We start from the raw sequence: 25,024 nt of genomic DNA on the forward strand, positions 1-25,024 counted from the left end.
GCGGGGGTGAAGATGGAAAGAGCTGGAGAACAGGCTTGCCATGTGGGAACCTGGGTTGTTCCCTTGTACTGCATAGTCCCCCAGCAACTCCAGAAGTGGCCCCTGCGCACTGGTGGGTGTGACTTCCAAACAAAAAAACAGAACCCAACTTCCTTCCATCGCTACCATTCCTGTTCCGGCCACTTCCCTTGCGCTCTCAATAGTCTCTTCATACCACAGCAGGTAGATTTGATTGGGTGGTTCAAAGGCGCCAGTGTTTCTTTTAGTAACATATTATTACTAGAATAAAGTCCTTATTGTACCTGTCACAGTCTTGCTTTGTCTGGCCACACTGGGCTTCCTGAACCAAATTTTTTCCCTAGGGTTACCCCTTCCTCAGCACTCTCCACCCAGATTCCTAGCTGGTTGCTGTTGTTATTTGTTTTATTTTATTTTGGTTTTGGGTCATGCCCTGCAGTGCTCAGAGGTCACCCTAGCTCTGCACTCAGGAATGATTCCTGGCGGTGCTTAGGGGACATATTGGATGCCGGTGGAATTGAACCCGGGTCTGACACGTGCAAGCAAGTGCCCTATCCGCGGTGCTCTCTCTCCAGCTCCTCCTTGCTGTTTTTCCAACCCGCCAAATAGGCCTTCTGGCCTTCACACTGACTGGTCCCAAGGACAAGCATACTTTCCCCGGGCCCCTCGCTTCCTGCAGATCTTTACTTCAGTGTCACCCTGTCAGAAATGCCTTCTCCAACCACTCAATATAAACCAATTTACTCCATCCTGTTCTCCAGACTTGAACCTTTTCTTGTAGGCCCATCCTCATTTAGCTTACAGTAATGTGTTGTCTTATTCTCTTCCTCTCAAGGAGGAAGAAACACCTGGCCACCCACCTATGAGATGGTCAGACTTCTTCATCAAGACCCTGAATGAGGGGCTGGAGTGATAACACAGTGGGTAGGGCATTTGCCTTGCACGCGGCTGACCCAGGTTCGATTTCCAGCATCCCTTATGGTCCCCTGACCACCACCAGGAGAAACTCCTGAGTGTAGAGCCAGGAATAACCCCTGTGCATTGCTGGGTGTGACCCAAAAAGGAAAAAAAAAAGACCCTGAATGAACGGTTTAAAGTTCTTCGTGTTCCTGGAGTGAACAGACACAACTGGGCTACACTAGCACACAACAGGGATGAATGGAGACATTACTCGCACCCGCTCCAGCAAATCGATGATCAACGGGATGACAAGTGACAAGTGATTCTCTTCCTCTAGACTGCTAGCTCAATGGTGGAGGAGGAACTTCTGTTATTCACTCTGTTGTCCCTAATTATCCGTGGAAAGAAGAAATGATCTAACTGGAAAATAGGTTCATGGTGTCACTGGCAGAAAAAAACAAAGTATTTTCTAGAAATGGTAGGATTCCTTCGGGAAGTCTAAAACATCTTTTTTTGGTTTTGCTTTGGTTTTGGGGCCGTACCTGATGATGCTCAGGGCTTCCTCTCGCTCTGACCTCAGGGATCAGTGATGGCAGGGGTTTGGGAACTAGACGTGATGCTGTCACCATGTGACATCGAACGTGGGTCTGCCCTGGCCTGCATTACTGCTTGTGTCACCTGCTGTGCTATCTCTCTGCCGTTTTTGTTTTTTATTTTTTAATAGGAGTCACACCCAGCAGTGTTTGGGAGTGCTTGGCAGGGTCATTAGGGTTTGGTACTTGGCTGTGCGGGAGGGGAGTGCCAGGTTGGCCGTGCTCTATTGGGTGGGGCAGGCATGGTAGGGATGAACTCCAAGTCTTTGCAAGAGCTAGGTATATATATATACATATATATATATATGCCCGATTACCTCAACTATCTCCCCAGGCCAACATTTTCTTTTTGATTTTTTTTTTTAGCATGGGTGAGTGGTGGTGGTGAGATACATCCTCAGGGCTTACTCCTGGCTCTGTACTCAGGCTGGTGGTGCTCGGGGGAATCATATGTGATGCTGGGGAATCAAACCCTCGTTGGCCACACGCAAGGCAAGCACCCTACTCACTGTATTATCTCTCCAATTCTTTTTTGATTTTGGGTCGCTCCCGGTGGTGCTCAGGGCTATTGCTCACTCTGTGTTCGGGAGACTGTATGCGGTGCCAGGAGCTTGAACAAGTGTCCAGCAGGATGCAAAGCAAGTGCCTTAAACCCCAGGGCAGGGGTGTTTCTCAGCTCTCTTTTTAAATTTTTGCTCTCGGTGGTAGGGATTGAACCCAGTGCTTTATTTTTATTTATTTATTTATTTTTGCTTTTTTTTTTGGTCACACCCAGCGATGCTCAGGGGTTACTCCTGGCTTTGCACTCAGGAATTGCTCCTGGCAGTGCTTGGGGGACCATATGGGATGCCGGGGATCGAACCCAGGTCGGCCGCGTGCAAGGCAAGCGCCCTACCCTCTGTGCTATCGCTCCGGCCCCGAACCCAGTGCTTTATCTCAGAGCCACACTTCAGGCCCCTAGTAACAGATTTTTAATCATCACCACACTTTGTGAAAATATGCCTGTTGACTGAAAAGAAAGTCCCAGAGTCGCAGATAAGTTGGTTTATTTTTTTTATCAGACCCTTCTTCAACCAGGTTTCAGGCCAAGTTTTCTCTCTTTCTCTCTTGAGAATGGGCCATGCGGGAGGACACACAGAACGGTGCTCAGAGCTTACTCCAGGCTCTGCTCAGAGACCAGCAGCGCATCAGCCGCGGGCAAGGCCGTCCCTGTTGTACTTTCTCTCTGGCCCTTTTCCTTTCCTTTCTTGTTCCAAACAGGCAAAACAAACAAACAAACAAACAAACAAAACCCTTCCGGGACTGCAAAGATAACAGAATTGAAGAGCCACTGTTTTCCGACAAGCGGGTGGTAACTTTGAGACATTACATCTTTGTGGGGGTCGCAAAGCTTCCCCGGCCCACCCCCTCCCCAGCTCCAATGCTCATCTCTGAGCGTCTCCAGGGCGGGGCTTGAGGAAGGGCCCCCACAGGGGCAGGCCAAAGGCGTATTCAATCTTGGTCCGCACGCCAGAGCCAGGGCTGGGGTAAGGGTGCCAGCCGCGCCCCTTTCCTAACGGGGAGCCCTGGAGCTGCGGAGAGGACAGTTTTTGGTGGACACCTCCCGCACGTGCATCCTGGTGTTTGGGGAGTCGGGATTCCAAGTTAGGACCTGCAAGTAACCGCCCCGTAGATGGTGCGCCACGCATCCACACATTACTTAGAAGGAGTCGGTCCCCAACGCATCAGTTCACCTAAAGTCGAATGTCCCAGCTCTGATGGCTATACACGGTGCCGCGGGAGGTGGCCAAGGGAGACCTTGTCCGCCCGGAGTCCGCTTCCGGCTCTCTCGGTGTCAGTTAAGGCTCCCGGGGGAAGCGCGGGAGGAGTGATTCTCATTCATTCAGCAAATATTTACCGTGCGCCCGCCGCGCACCGGGCACTGGGGGGTGGGGGGGACAGGACCCCGGGGGTGGGGTGGGTGCAGCTAGCGGGGAGTTCATCCTCGGTGCCCTCGGGGGACCGGGGCGCCACCCGGCTCCCCCTCCGCTGCCCCCCGCCACGGGGCCTGGCCTGGGTGTGCCCAGCGCTGGCAACGCCCTCGGGGGAGGGGGGACCCGCCCCGCGGGATCCAGTCTCCGGGGTTTAATCCGGTGGCTAAGGAGCGGCGGGCGGAGGGTGGGGAGCCAGGGGGCGGGGTGGGGGTGGGGGGGAAGCAAAACCCAGATAAAAAAAAGAAAGAAAAAAGCAAAATCAACAACACAAAACTGGGTCCCGCAGCCGGCGGCGGGCAGCGCGCCAGGGATCCGGAGGCGGCCCCCGGGCTGGGGGTTGGGGTGTGTGTGGGGGGGGACGGACGGCGAGTCCCGGAGGGCGCGGCCGGCGGGAGGGGCCGGGGCGGCGCCGTCTGGGACGCGCTGGGCCCGGCAGGTGACCCGGGCCGGAGTCCGAGCCGAGCCCGCGCGGCCGCAGCTGGGAGGCGGCTGGAGTTGGCCGGAACATGGCGGAGTAGCCGGGCCCAGGTCGCCGCCATGGCCCGCTGGATCCCCACCAAGAGGCAGAAGTACGGGGTTGGTGAGTGCGCGCCCCCCAAGTTCTCCGCGGGGCTCCCGCCGCTCCCGCGGGCGCCGTCCCCGCCTCCTCCACCCCGCGCGCGCGCCCGCCCGCCCGGGGCCGCCCCCGGGGTCCGGGTCCTTTCCCCGGACCCTTGTTTTTGGGGGTGGGTGATGGTGGTGGTGGGGTCTCTCCGGGAGGTGCGGGTCTTCCCGGCTGGAAGTGCATCTGGGCTCCGGGACGGGGACTCCTGCTCCCCCCCCCCCGCCCGCGCCCCCAGATCCCGCGCAGAAACGTCAAAAGCAGGGGCTCTCGCCTGGCATTTTTTCGGGGGGGCGGTGCGCCCAGCTCTGACTCTCCCCTCCCCCAGGCCGTCCCCCCACCCAGGCCGTGTAGTTGGGTGCCCGAGCTTGCAAACGGCCGCAGGAGCGAGTGTTTGCAAGTCGCGGGCAGCGCTGGGCTGTCTGACTTTCTGGTTCTCTCGAACCCCCATCCCTCGCCTCCCCCCACCCCCCACCCCAGACAATCCTGGAAGGCCCACGATCGCCTTTCCCCAGTCGCCCCGAGACACGGGGGCCCTGATAACAGTTGTAAACTGGACGGGCAACTACAGTGGTGGCGTGGAGGCGACCCGAGGGACAGGAAGTGTGAGGCGCGCAGCGGGTGGCCGGCCCCCGGGCTGATGGTGCGGACGCTGCGCGCCTAACGGAGCGAGTCTGCGCTGCCGGTCCGGACTCGGCTCCTGGCGTGGGACTGAGACTGTGACTGCTCCGGGACAGGTCGCGCACTCGGCGCTCCTGACAGCGCCGCAGCAGGGACCCCCGTTAAAGCCTCCACCCCCAGGATGGGTGAAGGGATCGCCCGGGTGTTGGTGTGGGTCCGAAACTGGCGGTGCGCGCCTTCCACTCGGTGCAAACCGTGGTCCTTCCACGTTTGAGTAAGGAAGGGAGGTGTACTGAGTTCTCTGCGATTACTGGGTCAGTAGTCTTTGTGGGCGACTCCCAGTAAAAAAATAGTGTGTGTGTGTGTGTGTGTGTGTGTGTGTGTGTGTTTTGTGTGTGTGTTGAGAAATTGATCACTTCCTCTCCGGTTCATTCATTTGGCCTCTTTATAATTTAATGTTTCCCTTCGCTCCCTTCCACACCCCTATTTTTCCTTCCTTCACTGTTTCTTAGGGAGTGGTGCCTGTACCTATTCTGTGTTTTCAGCTTTTTGACGGAGAAGTCTGTTTGACCTACTCCGGACAACTCGAGGTTCTTTTTCAACGCTTGAGTCCCTTAAACCATATACCTTCCTATTTACTACACTGCTCTCAACTAGTGAGACTTTAAGTCTGCCAACGGGTGTTTAAAAGCTTTCCGCGTGGAGGGAAGAGGAGGAACTGGATGCATATTTTGTGCGTGCGCAGAGTTCCTTGATTTTCAAGACTTCTGGAATAGGCGGAGATATTTTTAGACTCCTCAGACTCCTACAACTCAGAGCTGGGAGTTGTTTCTGCCGCCCCAGGCAACCAGGTCATGGTTGGTCATAAGGCTTCACACGGGGCCTCCTTCCCAATCACGGTGGCACTTACAGAGCCCCAGTTATGTAAGTGAAAGGCCGGCGATCAGAGTAGAGGGGTGTAATAGAGGGGTGTAAGACTTTATCTTGCCTGCTGCTGGATCCACCCCGTAGCACCGAGTCAAGTGCAAAGTAGAGGGAAGTTGTTAAAATATATGTATTTTTAGTATCATCAAATACTATTAAACCAAGGCACATATAGCAGTGCCTAATCATTAATTGCTACATATAAATAAGTTACCAATTCTAGTTTTGTTGAACCAAGATAAAAGCAGTTTCTAAATCTTTATGACTGTCATTGTTAATGCAACTAGATCCCCCAAGTGTGGTTTTTATTGCTGCAGTCTTAGGAGCAAATATGATAGGATAGGTTCTCTTTTCCATCCCTGCCAACCCCCCCACCCCACAACTCTGGAGTTCTGTCACAGTGTTGTGTATTACCATCACAGTAGAAAAATATTTGGAGTGCATTTCCAGAACAGGGGTGGAAGTAAGGTTGCCTCAGGTTATAATTTGGGCCATTTACCTCTATTCCACAGGGAATTTGATTAATCTGGATTTGACAAAAGAACCACTGTTGGGACAGATTAAGTGTAGAGGGGGAAATTGCCATTTCTATAACACTTTGATGTTTTCCTCACCACCCTGCCTGAATAAGCCTTCCGGAGCCTCCAGGGTAAAGTCTGAACCGGGCCCAACTCTCCAGGCTGCTATCATCTGCTTGAACATATCTTCAGCAGCCTTATCTTCTCCGGGTTCTTTCATTCTTCCTCCAGTGCAGACACTGCCCTTTTTTGCTCTTGTGCAATGTGTCCTGGGGAGTCCCTCCTTTGGGACTTTGCCCCTTTGTGCTGGTCCCCAGTGCAGAGTGCCTCCCCATCTCTGTATCCCAGAGTCCAGCCGTTGTCTCTGGGCTCAGGCCTCTTCCTAACTCTCTGCAGGTTCCCAAACAGTGGAAGCTCTTTGTGTAGTTCCTGCAGTGTGCCATGCTCGTTTTATAATTTTTTGGGGTTCTGTACATCAAGAGAACTGATTTTTTTTTTTTTTTTTTGCTTTTTGGGTCACACCTGGCAATGCTCAGGGGTTACTCCTGGCTCTGCACTCAGGAATTACTCCTGGAGGTGCTCAGGGGACCATGTGGGATGCTGGGAATCGAACCCGGGTCAGTCACGTGCAAGGCAAACGCCCTACCCACTGTGCTATCGCTCCAGCCCCCAAGAGAACTGATTTTGTATCTTTGTCCCTTAAGAGGTCAATTGTAGGAGGTATTGCATGCTCTCTTCCAGTCTGCCACAAGAAAGTGAATCTTTTTTTTTAAATTAATTAATTAATTAATTTATTTTTAATGAATCACCGTGAGGTACAGTTACAGACTTACAAACTTTCGTGCTTACATTTCAGTCATACAATGATCGAGTACCCATCCCTCCACCAGTGCCCATTCTCCACCACCAGGAAGTGAATCTTTTCTTGTAGAGCCAGTCACACAAACCTTCGGGTTTTCCAGAGCATATAAAGTTTCGTTTCTACTCTGCTGCAGTCTGTGAAGTGTGCAATAGCGCAGTCGGCCTAGTCCTGTACTGACCGAGGGAGACAGCACAAAGGACTGGAGTGCGTCCCAGCATCCACCTGCCTCCTCCCTAGGATTCATCTTACTCCCCATCCCCACCCCTGGTCAAAGCACACTAACACTGGTCTACACAGGCATTGCCCAATCTGATTGACTGAACATGGACCAGAGTGGGACCTGGGACTCCCGAGCTTTACTAGGGAGCCCCTCAGTACATTACTTAAAAAGACAAAATGTGCATGTCTTAAATATGTGTATATATACGTACCCCTATATATGTGTGTGTGTGTGTGTAATATTAGCTATTGGGCCACACCCAGCTGTGCTCAGGCTTTACTCCTGGCTCTGTGCTCAGGGATTCTTCCTGGTAGTGCTTGGGGCCCATATATGATTATGGGGATTGAACCTGGGTCTGCTGCATGCAAAGTAAACCTAAACCCCCTGTACTGTCTTTCCAGTTCAGTTTAAATAAAATTCAAATAAAATTAAAAAATTTTTTCTTTTCCTTTTTGGGTCACAACCGGCGATGCTCAGGGGTCACTCCTGGCTCTGCACTCAGGAATTACTCCTGGTGGTGCTTGGGAGACCATATGGGATGTTGGGAATCGAACCCGGGTCGGCTGCATGCAAGGCAAACGCCCTACCCGCTGTGCTGTCGCTCCAGCCCCTAAAATATTTTAGTGTTTAAAAATATTGACCCTCTGAGCTTCTAGTGAATTGTGACCTTTTTGGTGGGAGGGTTTTGTAAATCTGAGAACTTTGGTAAAGCCAGGCGCCATAGAACAGGATGTGCAACATACGGACTCTGTTCGGTTTGTCTTTGTACTGGGCTGATGCTCTGAAGCAGACAGACATAATTTTCATGATAACTTAGTGCAGTTTTTTTCCCTGTTAGGTTTTTGTTTTGTTTTGGGTCAACCTGATGGTGCTCAGAGGTTACTCCTGGCAGGTCTCGGGGGACCATATGGGACGTCCAAGAATCTAACTTGGGTAGGCCACATACAAGACAAATGCCCTACCTGCTGTACTGCAACTCTGGTCTCTCGCTGTTGGGTTATAAGCTCTCGGACCTTGGCAGCGCTTTGTTTTGTTCAGTTAGATGGCAGAAGTCAGATGTGGCAGCTTGTCAGGATCTTTGCTTGTAAAACATTTGGTATGCTGCTGAGGAAACAGGAAAGCACCAACTGGGTGGGTTTGTGTAAATAAAATCATCTAGTTGGATTTGGGGAGGATTGCTAACACTTCAGAGTATCTGGGTGCAGATTTTGTTGTTGTTGTTGTTGTTTTTCTTTTTGGGTCACACCTGGCGATGCTCAGGGGTTACTCCTGGCTCTGCACTCAGGAATCACTCCTGGTGATGCTTGGGGGACCATATGGGATGCTGGGAATTGAACCTGGGTCGGCCTGCATGCAAGGCAAACACCCTACCTGCTGTGCTATCGCTCCAGCCCCATGATAGCTGTTTTGAAGCATTTTAATCATTCATATTACCATTTGTGAAGATAGCGCACTGGCCTCAGTTTGAATTGTGCCGAGCAGTCAGCCGTCATCACTGCTCACTGCTACTATTGGCTGATCCTGACATAGCATAGATTTTTCTCTGGGGATTGAAATGCAGTCTGGTCTCTCTTAGTTCTTAAACAGCACTGTTCGCACAATCCCTAGCATTAAGTGGGCCTCAATGACCAGTGTGTGTTATCTGTGTTACTAAGAGAAAGAACCAATAAACATGCTTCTTTCAACTTCTAGTCCTTTGGTGCAGAGGTGTGAAATATTTAGTGCTGAGTGCTTGGGAAGTACTTTCCCTGGAGCCAGGGAAAACTTTGCTTTCTTCTTTTGGTTGTTTTCCTTCTCTGTCTCTGTCTCTGTCTCTATCTCTCCCCCTCTCTGCTTGATGACTTGGATTGGTATGGAACACTTTTATGTGCATTTTTAAAACCTCAGTGATAGTAAATCTGTAAAATTACTCCTCAATTATTAAGCACATTTAACCAGATTATGTTGATGATGGATTCATTTCAAAATGATTTGTTACTATTGTTGAGATTTGTGACATTTACCATGTCTTTATAATGGGCTCAAAGATAATACGGGGAAATACTTACTTTTATTCTTTAAGTTTTCATCAGTTTGGTGGTGCGAGACTCAGCTTGTCTAAAAGTATTTAACTTTGTAGATTATCAAGTGCAGGTGAAAATTAAAACCAGGTTCTTGTGACTCTTCTTTAATGCTCTCAAATGTGTAGCAATACTGGGTATGCCCCCCTTTCCAACAAACAAACAATCCTAAAGATTGGAGTTTAGTGCCTAAAAAGTGAAATTAATTGTTCTGTTTCGGTTGTATGAACTCTCTTTGGCCATCTGTCTACGCCAGTGAACCTCTTTTTTTTCCTCCCAGAATAAGTGGGAGGGGGTGGGAGGGGGTAGGATTGGGTCATACAGGCGATGCTCAGGGGTTATTCTTGGCTTGTTCTCAGGTGAGATCCTTGGCAGTGCTCTGGAAACCGTAAGTACTGTCAGGGATATGAACCAGGGTCAATGGCTGCTGCAGTGAAATGCGCAGCAAGTGCCTTACCTCCTGTTCTAGCTCTCCGGCCCCAGGGCTACTGTTTTTAAGTGCCTAAAATCAGATACAAAGGATCGTAAATGAAAGCAGCTGTATTGAAATAGTTGTCAAGACATTTCTCAAAACTGATGATACAGTATGCATGTTTCTTTATTAACGCGTTTTGTAACAAGATGTAGTTAGGGGTCTGGTAACTACCATCCTTTTGAATTAGCAATATGCATACAGTGATGTTTTTTTTTTAGCTCTTCTGCAGTAACCATAACGTGATATGAAAATACCTGTGATTTCTATGAAGTAGCACAAGCACATCTAATACAACTGTAGTTTATTGCCTGCAATTTTAATTGAAATAAATTTAGTGTCACTTAGAAAATATAGATGGCAGGGTCAGAGTGATAGCACAGCAGGTATGGCATTTACCTTGCATGAAGCTGACCTGATTTCAATTTGCAGATGGTCCACTGGGCGCCACCAGGAATAATTGCTGAGTATAGAGCCAGGAGTAACCCTAACTCCCTCCCTCGCCCCCTCAAGAAACTATAGATGTAATTATTCTTCCTTTTCAAATCTGTAGATCCGGTGAATTTGAACACAGGTTAAAAATCCTTAGCTGAAGATCACACAGCTAATTACAGAATGAGAGTAAGTTACAACAGTAACACTTGTTAATCATTTTCCTGTATGATGAGATAGTAGTGGATTGTCCTTGCTTGATGTGTTTGCATTTTAATAATGCCAAGTACAAGGATAAAAGGAAGAGAAGGTTAATATTTATTAATAACTTACCCCTCGACATGCCCTACTCCAAAACCATTTATTACTGCGTTTTTCAGGGACATGTGGCCGTCTCAGACTTAAGGAGTTTGTGTATGTTGGTTGGGGTGTCCCTATGAGACTTTAAACTTTTCCGGCATTGCAGGTTTCTCCCAGTATTTTAAAGCAAAGCATTCTTTTTTTTTTTTTGCTTTTCGGGTCACACCCGGCGATGCTCAGGGGTTACTCCTGGCTCATGCACTCAGGAATTACTCCTGGCGGTGCTTAGGGGACCATATGGGATGCTGGGAATCGAACCTGGGTCGGCTGTGTGCAAGGCAAATGCCCTACCCGCTGTGCTATCGCTCCAGCCCCAAAGCAAAGCATTCTTAAGCTAGATTGATTAAAGAAGCAATTCTCGGGTCAAGAGCGATAATATAGCGGGGAGGGCATCTTGCCTTGCACGTATCCGATCTGGGTTGGATCCCCGGCATCCCTTATGGTTGCCAGAGCACAGCCAGGAGCATCGCAGGGAAAATAAAGAGGAAATTCTCGTTTATTTATATGGAAAACTTTTTGAGTGTTACCTGACTCAAAAACTAACCTGGTAAATCATACCAGCTAGCAGACCACATCTAAAAGAACCCACTAAGCTGTAAGGGACTCGGGAGTACTGTCATGTGTTCACGACTCATGTCGCAGTGCCCCTGGAGAAGAGCTTGGCGTTGGCCCTTATGGTGCTCAGGGTCGGAGCTCCTCTGTGACGGCCCAGTGCAGATCCAGTGATGGCTGCTTCTGTCACTGTGTTGTCAAAAGCAAAAGTCACCGGGGTGGAGCTATACTGTGGTTCTTGGTGGTGGAATATGTGCACTGGTGAAGGGATGGGTGTTCGAGCATTGTATAACTGAGACTTAAACCTGAAAACTTTGTAACTTTCCACATGGTGACTCAATAAAAAAAATTAAAAAAAAGAAAAGAAAAAAAAAAGAAAAAGTCACTTCAGGTTTCTTCTGGGTAGTCAAAATGTGTACAGTGAGATCTGTGAAAGTGAAGTGGCCATAGTGCGGGCTTTGGAAAAGTGAGGGCTCCCTGGAGTCCTCAGACTGGTTGTCCTGGTCTCTTTACTATAGTTTCCCGAGTCTACAGTAGTTTCCCTGAGGCGACAGTATGAAGTAGGGTATGCCACCAGACTGATGGCAGAAGCTGGTATGATTATCCTGTGACCAACATAAAAGAACTGGAAATGATTTTCCAAGTGCTTTTCTTTGGAAAAATTGATCATAGAAAAGTATTTTGCTAATACATATTTGGTTTATTATATATTCTAGTTTATTTATTATGGTATAGTAGATTTGTTATTTAATTAACAAATAAGTGTTTTTTTTAATTTTTAAATTATTTTTAATTTTTTAATTTTTTTTTTCTTTTTGGGTCACACCTGGCGATGCACAGGGATTACTACTGGCTCATGCATTCAGGAATTACTCCTGGTGGTGCTCAGGAGACCATATGGGATGCTGGAAATCGAACTTGGGTCGGCCGTGTGCAAGGCAAATGCCCTACCCGCTGTGCTATCGCTCCAGCCCCTGTTTTTAATTTTTATATGTGGGCCACCTCTGGCAGTGTGCAGGGCTTACTCCTGGCGCTGTGCTCAGGGATCATTTCTGGCAGGACTTGGGGACTGTAAGAGGTGTTGGGGATTGAACCCGGGTTGGATGAGTGCACTATCTCTTAAGCTCTCCAACAAATATGCAGTTTTAAAATACTTGTTGAAAATTCTAATTTAGGGGTTCTCAGTACTTTTTCTGAGAAATTTGGGCACCGGTGCTTTACCTGGTATTTCATGTAAATCATTGAAGCAGTGCTATGATTTTCATATACTGTGGACTTTTCCAGATAACAACAGTGAGGTGCATAGAGATCAGTTTTCATCTACAGGCAGTGATTTCACTCCTGAGCTGAAATACTACTCTACATATTTCCCTGATTTCAGTCATATTGATACCAGTGTTTCTCTTTTGGGTGATACACCACCCAAAAGAGAAACTGGGAGTTGTGAAAACAATCCAGGGGGTGGTAGTAACTTTTGGTGCCATTGGGGTACTTTTGGTTGTTCACTTAGAGAAGGTAAAGGCTGGAGAGATGATAATACAGTCTGGGTTGACCCCCAGCATACATATGGTCCCCAAGCCCTTCTAGGAATGAACCCTGAGTGCAGAGATAGGATAAGTCCGAGCACTTTTGGGCATCACAAAATAAATAAATAAATGAAATGAAATGAAATTACATTAAATTAAAAAGAAGAAGAAAGAAAAGAAAAGAAGGTAGATTTCCTGGGGGTGGCTGAGTGGTGTCTTTTTCTGGAAGGGGGCTGGTACGGAAGCACTTGGAGGGCCCTGTCCGGGCCCCCTGCACACCAGCTCACGTCTTTGTTACCATACTCATTGGCATCTATTGTCTTTTCTTCTTCGTTCCCACTTTTTGCTGTCTGCTTGTCTCTCGCCCCTGCCACACACAGAAAGCAGTTACTGAGAAGTGAGTACAGCAGGGAGGGCTTTTGCCGTGCATGGGGCTGAGCCAGGTTCAATACCCAGCACCATATATGGTCCCCCGAGCACCACGAGGAGTAATTCCTGAGCACAAAGCCAGGAAGGAGTATGCCCTGAGCACATCTGGGCTGTGGCCCGCAAACCCAATCAAACTAAATAACCGAACAATGAATTGGAAAAAGAAAGTCTTACACCCCTGGCATTACAGGAGAACTAGCATTATTTGCCATGGGACAAAGCCACTGTAAAGACAAAGGTGACAGAAATGAAGCCACAGTAGGTCACACCGGTGCTTGACCGGGCTGGAGCAGAAGGTCATCATTTTTTCTGGTAAAGAAGGCGGAGGCTTCTGCCCAGCCGAAACTTTCTCTTCATACCACAGTTCTCTTATGTGTGGGAGTTCAAATAAGCTGCTGAAAGGAATGAGTTAGTGAATGCTGAGCTAGTGTCCCTAAGCTAGGGTCAAGTCCAGGTTCCTGCTTCGAATCACGTTTCCATTAACTGAGCACCATATAAACTTAGTATGTGTCTTTCTGCTTATGTGAACATAATTCCACATACATCATGAATTCACCAACATTGAATTCACTGCCAGTGGCTCTGCATCAAAATTGAGCCAAATTTATGTAGCACTTAGCTTCTTATCTGGGGCGGGGAGGGAGGATATGGGACCTTGCATAGCCACCTGCAAGGCAAATACCTAACTGTGTTGTCTTCTTGGCCCCTAGTCGTCATCATCATCATCATCATCATCATCATCATCATCATCATCATCATCATCATCATCATCTCGTTCATTGTCAATTTTCTCAATTTTCTCAAGCAGTCTCAGTAACATCTCCATTCATCCTAGCCCTGAGATTTTGGAAGCCTCTCTTTACTCATCCTTCCCAATGGTGCCACATTGGAGGCTCTTTCAGGGTCAGGGAATGAGACCCATCATTGTTACTGGTTTTGGCATATGAATATGCCACAGGAATTTTACCAGGCTCTCCCATGCGGGCAGGAAACTCTCGGTAGCTTGCCAGGTTCTCCAAAAGGGAGAACTAGGTTATAAGATGTCGCGCTTGGTTTTATAGTCTCTGGATGTTGGCCATTGATGGGATTACACAGTGTGTGTGTGCGGGGGGGGGGGGGGGGGGGAGGGGTGAAGTTTGTGGGTGTGACTGCCTAGCTACTGGAAAATGGGGGATCTGGCAGAAGAAACCCAGTCCCGATCTGAGCAGGCTTGGAGATCTCAGCCCCGGGTCCCGCACACCTGGGTTCCTCTGCCGGTTTCTTCATGCGTGAGGCTTGTCCGAATGTGTGGAGAGGGGCCTTGAGCATAGCTGTGGCTAGGCTCCAGAGGTCTTCGGCCTCGAGAGCTCTGCTTGGGGCCGGAAGGGAAAGTCAACCCACCTCTTTTGAGGGGCCTGGTGAAGACAGCCAGGCACAGGGGCAAGAGACTCTGCCTCGGCCCCTAGTATGTTCTCTAAAGCAAGGGTTGTGTGAACATTATGGCCTAGAAGAGTCACTGAAACCCCAAATTTTGCATTACTGGATAGGAAGGGAACAGTGGGGATTTGCTGCTGCTTCTCTTTTTTTTTTTTTTTTTTCATTATTTGTGGCGGTTTCGTGAACGAAGGTTCATTATAGGGTTGGCTAAATGGAAAGAAAAAGCTTGAACAAAGTGGTTAGCAGGGTTTTATAGGTTCTGAGTCATTGGATTAGAGTCTTGTTGAGCACATGAGTTGGAGAAGAAAGATGTAGCCTAACTCGAATTTAAATTCACTTGTTACTTCCCATTAAACACCCTTTCTCCCCCGCCCCAAGCAGCTCGTTCTTACAGTAAGACCGTTTATACCCTTCAGAGATTAATTAATAGGAGGAGAAAAAAAAACAGATCAAGGAAGTAGCTCAGTGGGTGGAGTCCGTGCTCTGTGCACGTGGTTCTCTGAGTACTGCTGGGAGTGACCCTCATGCACTGTAACCGGGAGAAGACCCCGAGCATTGCTGGGTGTGGCTCAAGAGAAAAAGGAAAAGACAGATTAGAAGTAATGAGGGAAAAAAATACAGAGAATTAGGCAGGGGCTTTGAAGCAGAGGTAGGAGTCACTCAAATTTCAGTATTAATTTTAAGAAATGCACGAGTGGGGCAAAGGGTTAAGGAATCAAATTTCATTTCAATGAATTTTTTTCCATAAAGGAGAGTTATTCCAACTTCTTGATTATTCTCAGCAGTATTTACTGTAATGACATTATAATTATGCTCTGCATATAAAGTATTTCTGTACTGTCGAAAGAAATAAAATGGAATATGGACCAGCTCTTTTTTTTTTTCTTTTTGGGTAACACCTAGCAATGCACAGGGGTTACTCCTGGCTTTGCACTTAGGAATTACTCCTGGCAGTGCTCGGGGGACCATATGGGATGCTGGGAATTGAACTTGGGTCTGCTGCGTGCAAAGCAAATGCCCTACCCGCTGTGCTATTGCTCCAGCCCCAGCTTTCTTATTTTTGGCTTGCTTTTTGGGCCATACATAGTGGTAGACTCTTGGCTCTGTGCTCAGGGATCACTCCTGGTGTCAGGGATTGAGCCCAGGTGAGCTGAGTACAAAGCAAGCTCTTTGCCCACTATCTTATCTTCAACTTCCTTATATAATTCATTTCAGTTCTTTGAGATGAATTGTAATAGATTGGTAATAAAATATGTACTAAGATTACAATAGAATTTGATCCATGTGCATGGCTTAAAAATTTGAACATGGAGGCTGGAGAGACAGAGTACAGAGGGTAGGGCGCCTGCCTTGCACACGGTCGACCTGGGTTCCGTCCCCTATATCCCATATGGTCCCCTGTGCACCTTCGGGAGTGATCCCTGAGCATTTCTGGGTGTGCCCTCCACCCAAACCAAACCAAATCAAAACAAAACAAGTTGGATCTGTGGTTATATAGTTTGTTCTTTAGGAAATATTTTAAGGGAGAGCAAAATAATTTTCTCCCAGGTCAAACAAGGTAAACATTTCCCCTGGGTATGTCTACCCTTGGTGGCCACTAAAGAACAGAAGAAATCCTGTGACCTTAGTTTGTAAGTAGCCTCACAGATTTGAAAAAAAGGATTAAATAAGGTTTTTCTTTGTCCGTTCCCCGAACCCCTTCTTCGTCCTGCACTTCTTGTGCTCAGGGCCTACTCCTGAAGCTTGGAGATCACTCTTCGGTAGCACTTGGGAAACCATATGCAATGCTGGATGTTGAACTGGGGTTGGCTTTCACCCCTAACTCTTATACCATCCGGCCCCTGGGGTTTTATTTTTAAGTTTACAAAAGCACAGCTAAGATCTGGATAAGAAATTATTTTGAGAAAGAGAGATGGGTAAGCAAAAGACGGTCTTGTTAATTTTATTTTTCCAAGGGATGGAATCCTGGAGCTGAAATCAGGCCTCATTCAAGGGATTGTCTGAACTGTTGCTGGCATCCAGAACCCAGCAAGAGACAAGAGTAGTCTTTGTCTCTGCCCAGCCAAGCTCAGTGCCCTCGCAGAGCTGTTGCTGTTGGAAGGCGCTGTTTTTGGAGATCGACCGTTCCGGATTGTGCCATTTTTCTCTTCATCTTCCTCACTAGATTCAACCCTGGCACCAGTTGAAGTTGCCGGACCTTGAGACCTGGGGTCTGAGAATCGTGCCTGTGCGTTCTTTGTCTTTTAGGACTTGAGGGAAGGAAATTGTGTCAGAGTCATTCGCATTGGAAAATAGCTCTTTGCCGAGTCAGCCCTGGTGAGTAAGAGCATGTGCTGACTGGTGGGTTACCTGCGCACCTGGGGCAGGATGCACTGCCCATCACGGGCGCTTTCTCTGAGCCTGGGGCTGTGCCCCACCCGGCCTTTCCTGCCAGAGACCACTGATAAGAGCAAGTAAGCAAGCTGTTAGAAAATCCAAATATCATGCACTTGGGTGTATAGAATTGTACATTTTTATTATCGTTATTATTATTATTATTATTATTTGGGTCACACCCAGTGATGCTCAGGGGTTACTCCTGGCTCTGCACTCAGGAATTAACTCCTGGCGGTGCCTGGGAGACCATATAGGATGCTGGCAATCGAACCCAGGTTCGTGGCTTGCAAGGCAAATGCTGTGCTATGGCTCTAGATACAAGAATCGTACATTATTTATTTATTCATTTATTTATTTTTACTTTTTGGGTCACACCTAGTGATGCATAGGGATTACTCCTGGCTCATGCACTCAGGAATTACTCCTGGTGGTGCTCGGGGGACCATATGGGATGCTGGGACTCGAACCTGCGTTGGCCCCGTGCAAGGCAAACGTCCTACCCGCTGTGCTATCACTCCAGCCTCCGTACACTATTTTAAGAGGAGATTCTGCACACATTTCCTCTTGGCTAACACCCTCATTTGTGCGGGGAGAACAAATGCCCCTAAGGTACAATATGACTTAACCAGTATCACAGAGCTAGTAGTAAGTTGTGTTTCAGCTTGCCTTTGAGCAGCTTTATGATTCGCAGGAGAGAGCAAGTTTCTTTTTTTTTGTTTTTGGGGCCACACCTGGCAGTGTTCAGGGCTTACTCCTGGCTCTGCACTCAAGGATCACCCCTGGTGGTGTGGAGACCGTATGGGATGCTGGGAATCGAACCCGGGTTGAATTTGTGCAAGGCAAGCGTCCTATCCACTGTACTTTCACTCCATCTCTGAGAGCAAGTCTCTTTATCGCGTTTACTTCAGGGCTTGAAGAGTGAGTTTTCCCTACTTAGTCCTAAGAGGAAAATACCTATGTCTCCATTGCTTTTTTTCCTAGGTGGAGGTTTTTATATAAAGATTCAACTATTGAATGATCTCCTCACCTCTTTTATTGAAGTGTAATAGATGGCCTTAAGATATGACCTTATATTAGATTCATGTGTACCACACTATTTTGACATTTATTATACACGGTGTTCTTCTGCAATCTGGAAGTAAAGTAAATTCCTACAAAACCTTTCATAAGTCCTGATGATAAAAGCGTAGAAGAAATTTCTGTCATTATTATTATTTGGTTTTGGGTCCACACCCAGCTGTGATCAGGGCTTACTTCTGACTCTGCTCAGGGTTCACTCTTGGCAGGGCTTGGGGCCCATATGTGATGCCAGGGATGGAACCCAAGTCAGTCACGTCCAAGACAGGTGCCCTACCCTCTGTACTGATGCTCTGGCCTCTGTGGAAAATATTTTCATAATTTTATAGTCCCAAAGTGAACTTGAAATCTTATTAAATAAAATATTTTAATTTTATTCACTTCTGTTAGGAGACAACAGTCAGCGGTGCTCTGGGCTTATTCCTGGCTCTGTATTCAGGGATCACTCCTGATAGGGATTGGGGGACCATTTGGGGTGCTGAACACGCTTGACCGTGTGCAAGGCAAGTGCCCTACTTGCTGTACTACTGTTCCAGTCTCTAATAAAACCTACTCAATTATACATAATGAATAAAATTTATGTATTGAATGAATAGAGCCTTTTCATTCAATACATAAAACCTCAAATAACATCATCAGTATATGGTAAAGGGCTGGGGAAACAGTCCAAAGGGCTTTAGTGGATGTCTTACCTGCAAGAAGTAAGGTAAGACACCACATATAATCCCTATACTGCTTGGCCCTCCAGTACCAGTTGACATGAGCAGCATCACATTGCCTGGCCCAAGCACTGAACTATCCAGTCTGTTTGAGCATTACTTGAGAGTTACATCCTACACACACACACACACACACACACACACACACACACACACACACACACACACTCTGTGAAAGCAGGAGTTTGGCAGTGGGGCAATGCATACTTGCAGGATGTGTATTGTAGAAGAATTCTTGCCAAACACATGCTGACATTTGCACTTTTCAGCTATTTTTTTTTGTTTGTTTTGGGGCCACACCCAGCAGTGCTCAGGGGTTACTCCTGACTTTGCTCTCAGGTATCTCCTGACAGTGTTCAGAAGGATTGAACCCAGGTTGATGTGTAAGGCAAGTGCCTCTTCAGTCCCTAAACTCATTTTTTATTTTATTTATTTATTTATTTTTGCTTTTTGGGTCACACCCGGCGATGCACAGGGGTTACTCCTGGCTTTGCACTCAGGAATCACTCCTGGCGGTACTCAGGGGACCATATGGGATGCTGGGACTAGAACCCGGGTCTGCTGAGTGCAAGGCAAACACCCTATCCACTGTGCTATCGCTCCAGCCCCTAAACTCATTTTTTAAAATAAATCACATTCCATGTCTAAGTGAAATGGTACAATATTTTCTTTGTGTTTGTGTGTGTGTTAGCATTTTGTCTTAGCATAATGTCAAAGGTTGATTACAAATTTTAATCTTTTTATGACTGAATATTGTGCCATAGTACATACAGGCACTACTTTTTCTTCAGCCATTCATCTGTTGGCAGATATTTTGTGGTTTCCATATATTGGCCATTGTTAGTGCGATGGAGTGCACTTATCTTCTTGAGGTTGTGTGTTTTTTTTTTTTTTTGCTTCAGATAAATACCTAGGGGTGGGATTGCTGTATCCTATGAGAGTTCTAGCTATAATTTTTTAAAAATTAAATCACCATGAGATACAAAGTTGCAAAGTTGTTCATGATTGGGTTTCAGTCATACAGTGTTCCAGCACCCATCCCTTCACCACTTCACCAGTGCAGATTTCCCACCACCAATGTCCCCCAGTTCCCTTCTGCCCTCCCCCTACACCCGTCCACCCTCTGCCCTCCTGCCTCTTTGGCAGGCACTTTCTTCTCTCTCTCTCTCTCTCTCTCTCTCTCTCTCTCTCTCTCTCTTTCTCTCTCTCCCCCTCCCTCTCTCTAACTCTCTCTCTCTTTCTTTGTTTCTCTCTGTCTCTCAGCTTAATTTTTTTTGCAGAATTTTCATACTGTTTTGCATAATCACTGAAATAGTTTACAGTTCCGCCAGTGGTGTACAATTAAGTGTTCCTTGTATCCTCACCAGTGCTGGTTATTTCTGGCCGTTTTGGTGATAGCCATTCTAGTAGTTGGGAGTTATTATCTCATGTGGTCTCGATTTGCATTCTTTGATGATAAGTGGTGTTGAGTACTTGTCATGTGTTTGTTGGCCCTCTGTATGTCTTCTGTGGATAAATATTTAGTTCCTACTTATAGGATTTTGGATATGAACCCTGTATCAGAAATTTGGTTTGCAAATGATGTCTCTTATTGGGCTGTTTTCCTTCCCATTTTGTTATTTTCCTTTATTGCTTCAGCTTCCCCTTTTTAAGTGTTCGGGAAGGAAGTGTGTTTTTTGGAGGCTCTGACCTGCAAAGTGGAAGTCATGGTGTGGTTCCCTCATGGTCACATGTCTCAGGCCTGCGCCAGGACCAAGTGTGCAAGGCAAGCAGTGTGCAAACCGTGTGCAGGTCCTACCTGATTACATTATTATTGTTATAAGTATTGTTTTAGCTTTGGGGGCACATTTGGCAGTGCTTAGGACTCACTCCTAGCTCTGCATTGAGGAATTATTCCTGGTGGTGCACTAGGGACTGTTTGGGACTCTGGGGATTGAACCCAGGTCGGCTGCGTGCAAGGCAAGTGCTCTACTCCCGTGCTATATCTCCAACTCCAAATTACTTTATTTAACCTTTTTTTTTAATTGATTGAAGCTGGGATTTACTGTTAATGGTGTTTCCTCACCATGATTCATTTTAGACAGACTTGACCTTGTTGAATTTGGAGGCACAGTTTCTGTTAATTTACTTGATTCTATATTATTTTCCTCAATCAAACCAGAGAGCTTGGTTGACTCAGGTTCACTCCCTGGTATGGGCACTGGACTCTGCCCTGAATGCTCCAGGAGTGATCCCTCATCAGAGAAGCTGGAGTAAGACCTGAGCACCACTTGGTGTGGCCCAAAAATGAATAAAAAATCTTTTTCAGATCTGTTCATTCAGTGCACCAAGCCCTGGGCTGCTGCTCTGGGCATTTTGCTTGTCCTGTTTCATTCATTAGCCTCCCCTCCTGCCTCCCACTGCTCTGCTACACCACCCCCTCCTGCCCCTCCCCCCCCACTCTCATTATTCTTTCATTATTGTTTCTATATGATTGACTGATGGTGGCAGTTGGTTGCAGGGTAGCGCATGTGGTTGTGATGCTAATATAGCCTTGGTTGCAGAGCTTGCTGGAGATGACACACTGTTTAGGGAGAGCCACTAGAGGGTTCAGGCGGGGGGTGCCAGAGATTAGACTTGGTGGCCTCATTGGCCTTACGCTGGCAAGGTATCTCTAGGCCCACACTTCCTGTTTATAAAAGGGACGGGAGAATGCGATGTTTGGAAGCAGGGGGGGCGTGAGGGGAAGGATGCCCAGATCACCCTTGACCCCCAGAGTATAGGGAGGAGAAGGGCAGAGAAGGAAAGAAATTGAGGGGCTGGGGGAGAAGAGCTAGACAGCACCAATGGGGAGTAGGAGTCCCAGAGATCTGAATACGTTGGTAGTGGCATAGCTAAGTATGTAAATCACAGTCAAGAACACTGAGAACGCAGTCAAGACACTGAGAACAGGAGAGCCGTACTTCACCAACCAGATTTCAGCTTGCCTGTCAAGGTGTCAGGCTGGGGATGGGCAGATGGGGTGGGAGGGAAGCTGGGGGCTCTGGTGGAGGGAAGAAGACATCAGTGGGGGGTCTCAGTGCTGGAACATGGCATGTCTAAAATAGCAACTGTGAATAACATTGTAAATGATGGGGATTAAATAAAATTAGAAAAAAATCAAAAGTAAAAAAAAGGCATCCCCCAACTAAAAAAAAAAAAATTGGAAATTGTGTTAAGATTGGATTCTCATGTGGAATGAGAATGGTGGATGGTGGAATTCATTGTGGATTGAAAAATCCAATTAAAATTGGCACAGCTTCTGTGGGATATTGGTTAAAATGTAAAATGCACATACCCACTGACTTAGCAATTCCATTTTTATGAGCTTTTATTGCAGAGATATTAAGGTGTGTGGAACAATATGCATAAGATTACCTAGTGTTATAGTAAAAATATGGAAACAGCTAATTGTCAAATAGATGAGAATGGGTTTAGAGATTTTTTGGGGGGGGCACAAATATATAATGGAATTCAGTGTAACCAGCCATCAAAAAAAAAATCAGATTTAGTGATGGACAGAATGTCTAACAAAGATGACACTGGCCTCAGTGGTCATAGGAAAGTATCTCCAAAAAGTGAGACTGGATTAACTGTTTATATATTGAAAAATATACTGAACCCCTGCTTAATGTCAGATGTAAGCTCAATTGCTTCTTTTGGCAGGGAGCAGGGTGCACACTAGGCAGTGCTCAAGGCTCACTCCTGGTGGTCTTGGGGACCATACGGGGTGCTGAGATCAAACCTGAGTCAGTCAGATGCAAAGCCTTACCCATTATCCTGTCTCTTCTACCTCCTGAGAGCTCAATTTCAAATGTATCAGAGGTGTAACGATAAAATATCTTAGATGAAGACATGACAGAATGAGGGTTGGGGCCATAGTACAGCGGGTAGGGCATTTGCCTTGCCTGCATCCTACTCGGGTTTGATCCCCAGCATCTCATATGGTCCCCAAGCAATGCCAGGAGTAATTCCTGAATGCAGAGCCAGGAGTAAGCCCTGAGCATTGCCGGGTGTGACCCAAAAAGTCAAAAAAAAAGAAAAGACATGACAGAATGAATGTTCTTTTTGACCAAGATTTTTTAAAAATTAATTTTATTTTTACAAAGTCGTTCACAATAATTTATTACATTCAGTATTACAACACCAATCCCACCACCATTACCCCTTTCCATACCGTATTTCAAATTTTTCCACCCTGACACCCAAAGCCTGCCCCAAAGCAAGGCCTAAATAATTTATTTTGTATTGCTTGTTATGAATAACCTACTAAAAATGATCCCAAAAAGTTTCCTTGGAGGAAAGTGTGTGAAGATTGTTATATCTCACCCTGGAGCATTAATCCCTTGTATAAGAGATTACTAACATGATGTTAAACGTTGGACCTTGTGTGCTAATATGTGGTGTGCTCCTCTTGGTACTTCCAGGTTATGAGATGTTGTGCACTCCAGGTATTCTAAAATTTTAAATATAGCTAGAATTAAATTTTTAAGTGGATGGTGAATTTGGGGTCTGGAGGCATCTCTGCAGTTGCTCTCTTCTGAGATTTATTTCAGAGTCTCTGGATCACAGCCGTTAATGAGCTTATATGGCACTGGAAGCAGTTCATGGGCGTGACTGCCAGGTGAGCGGAAGCACAGGGATATGTGCGTGGGCGGAGACTGCCCATTCCCAACTCCTGTGCACCTGGAGATTTCGGTTTGACCAAGATTTCTAAAAGGGATTCAAAAACCATTAACTTTAAAAGAAAAGACTATGATAAGATCTACTGAATTAAAAACCAAAGACTCCCTTGAGAGATGACATTTCCAGTACACAGACTTTGCTGTGATATTGCACATATGTAAAAAAACGACAAAATCTTAAGATTAAACAGTAATCTAGTAGACAAAAATGGTCAAGAGATAAGAAAGAAAAAATATCTCTAAATGTCCAGCAACCACATGGAAGGGTTTTGATAGCCATTGGTCAACCGGATGATGGACACCCAATTGTGGACAGTACAATCCCAAGAAATGGGTAACATTGAAGAAAACACAAAAACAACACAGAAATACTAGCTGCTGCCCGTAGTGTGTGGTGGTCAGCATCTCCTGCCCTGGGATCAGTGTACTTTGGTCCAGCAGCTTTAGGAAATTGTTTAGTGGACCAAAAGGGAGACATTCATCTACCCATGACCCAGCAGGTTCCACTCTTCAGAAAGGAAATGACAGGTCCACAAAAATACTTGTACAAAGTGTTCATAACTACGCTTTCAAAATAGCCCCAAATTGAAAACCACACGTTTGTCCGTCAGCAGTGGAGTGGATATATCTGCCATGGTGATCTCATGTAATGAAATGCTGCCTGTCAGTGAGAATGATTTATATGCACACACAGAAATGTGACCCTTCCAAACCCTTCCAAACCTAAAGCGAGGTGAATTGCGGCAAACTCGACACACCGTGCCTCTGAATGTATGAGAGTTTATGTACCAGTACAGGCAAGGCTAATTGGTTTCATCTGGATTTATTTTTTTCCCCTTCCCTTTGTAGTTGGGATGGCTGCGGTCAAACACTTTGGCATGCAGTGCATACACACTTTGGTGGGTGCTCCGCAGGGCTCTCATGCATGTTAGTAGTGAGACTCACACTTGGTTGCAGTGTACTGGCGGTCTCAGACTTCTTATGCCAGGGATTGTGACAGGAGTGATGCTGGCACATGGACCAGTGCCTGGGCTTGAACTCTGGCCCTTGGGCTTGCCATCCAGGTGCTCTTGAGCTGGCTTTGCCCTGTGGCGAAGCTGTTTTTAGCAGACGGGACTGGGTTACCTCCTCTGTCTGCAGGAGAGAGTTGGAGACTGTGCTGCACAGGGCGGGAGGAGAGCAATGTTTGTTTGGTCTCGATATGGGTTCGGTGGGCATACCCCGTTTGCGAAAAGTCAGTGAACTGTCCACGTATGATGTGCATACTTTTCTGCATTTTCAGCTTAAAAAATAGTAGAAAGCGTCAGCTCTGTGTATATCTTCTAATACAGATTTTTCACAGTATATTTGAATAAAAGGACAAAATGCACAGAGTGTGTGCTATTAACTTCTATCATTAGATTAATATCCGTGCCATGTCCATTATGCATCAGGCACTACTCTAGGCACTCAACACAATAGACAAAGAAGAATGTGCGTGGACTTGTGAATGCTGGACTATTTCTCAAAGTAAGAATGCAAGAAGCAGCCCATTGTTTCTTGGAAGGGAATGTGTGATAGGGTGCCAGAATTAGAAAGAAGAGCGTTTATTTAATCTGCTTCACCTACTAAAGTTGGTGCAGTGCGAATGGATACCAGCTTATAGAAATAAATAGAATTTGAAAATCCTGTT

At 46.7% G+C, this 25,024-nt stretch overlaps 1 protein-coding gene across 1 annotated transcript in view; it reads left to right on the top strand.

Moving 5' to 3' along the window:
* Positions 1-3,718: 3,718 nt before the first annotated feature.
* DOCK5 (dedicator of cytokinesis 5) overlaps positions 3,719-25,024 on the top strand; it is a 231,279-nt gene continuing 209,973 nt past the window's right edge. The window contains exon 1 of the mRNA XM_055144886.1: positions 3,719-4,064. Coding sequence (XP_055000861.1) covers positions 4,022-4,064 — 43 coding nt within the window. The 5' untranslated portion in view covers positions 3,719-4,021. The remainder of the gene's footprint in view (positions 4,065-25,024) is intronic.

The sequence above is a fragment of the Sorex araneus genome, chromosome 7 (genome assembly GCF_027595985.1).
Source record: "Sorex araneus isolate mSorAra2 chromosome 7, mSorAra2.pri, whole genome shotgun sequence".
Classification (NCBI taxonomy): domain Eukaryota; kingdom Metazoa; phylum Chordata; class Mammalia; order Eulipotyphla; family Soricidae; genus Sorex; species Sorex araneus.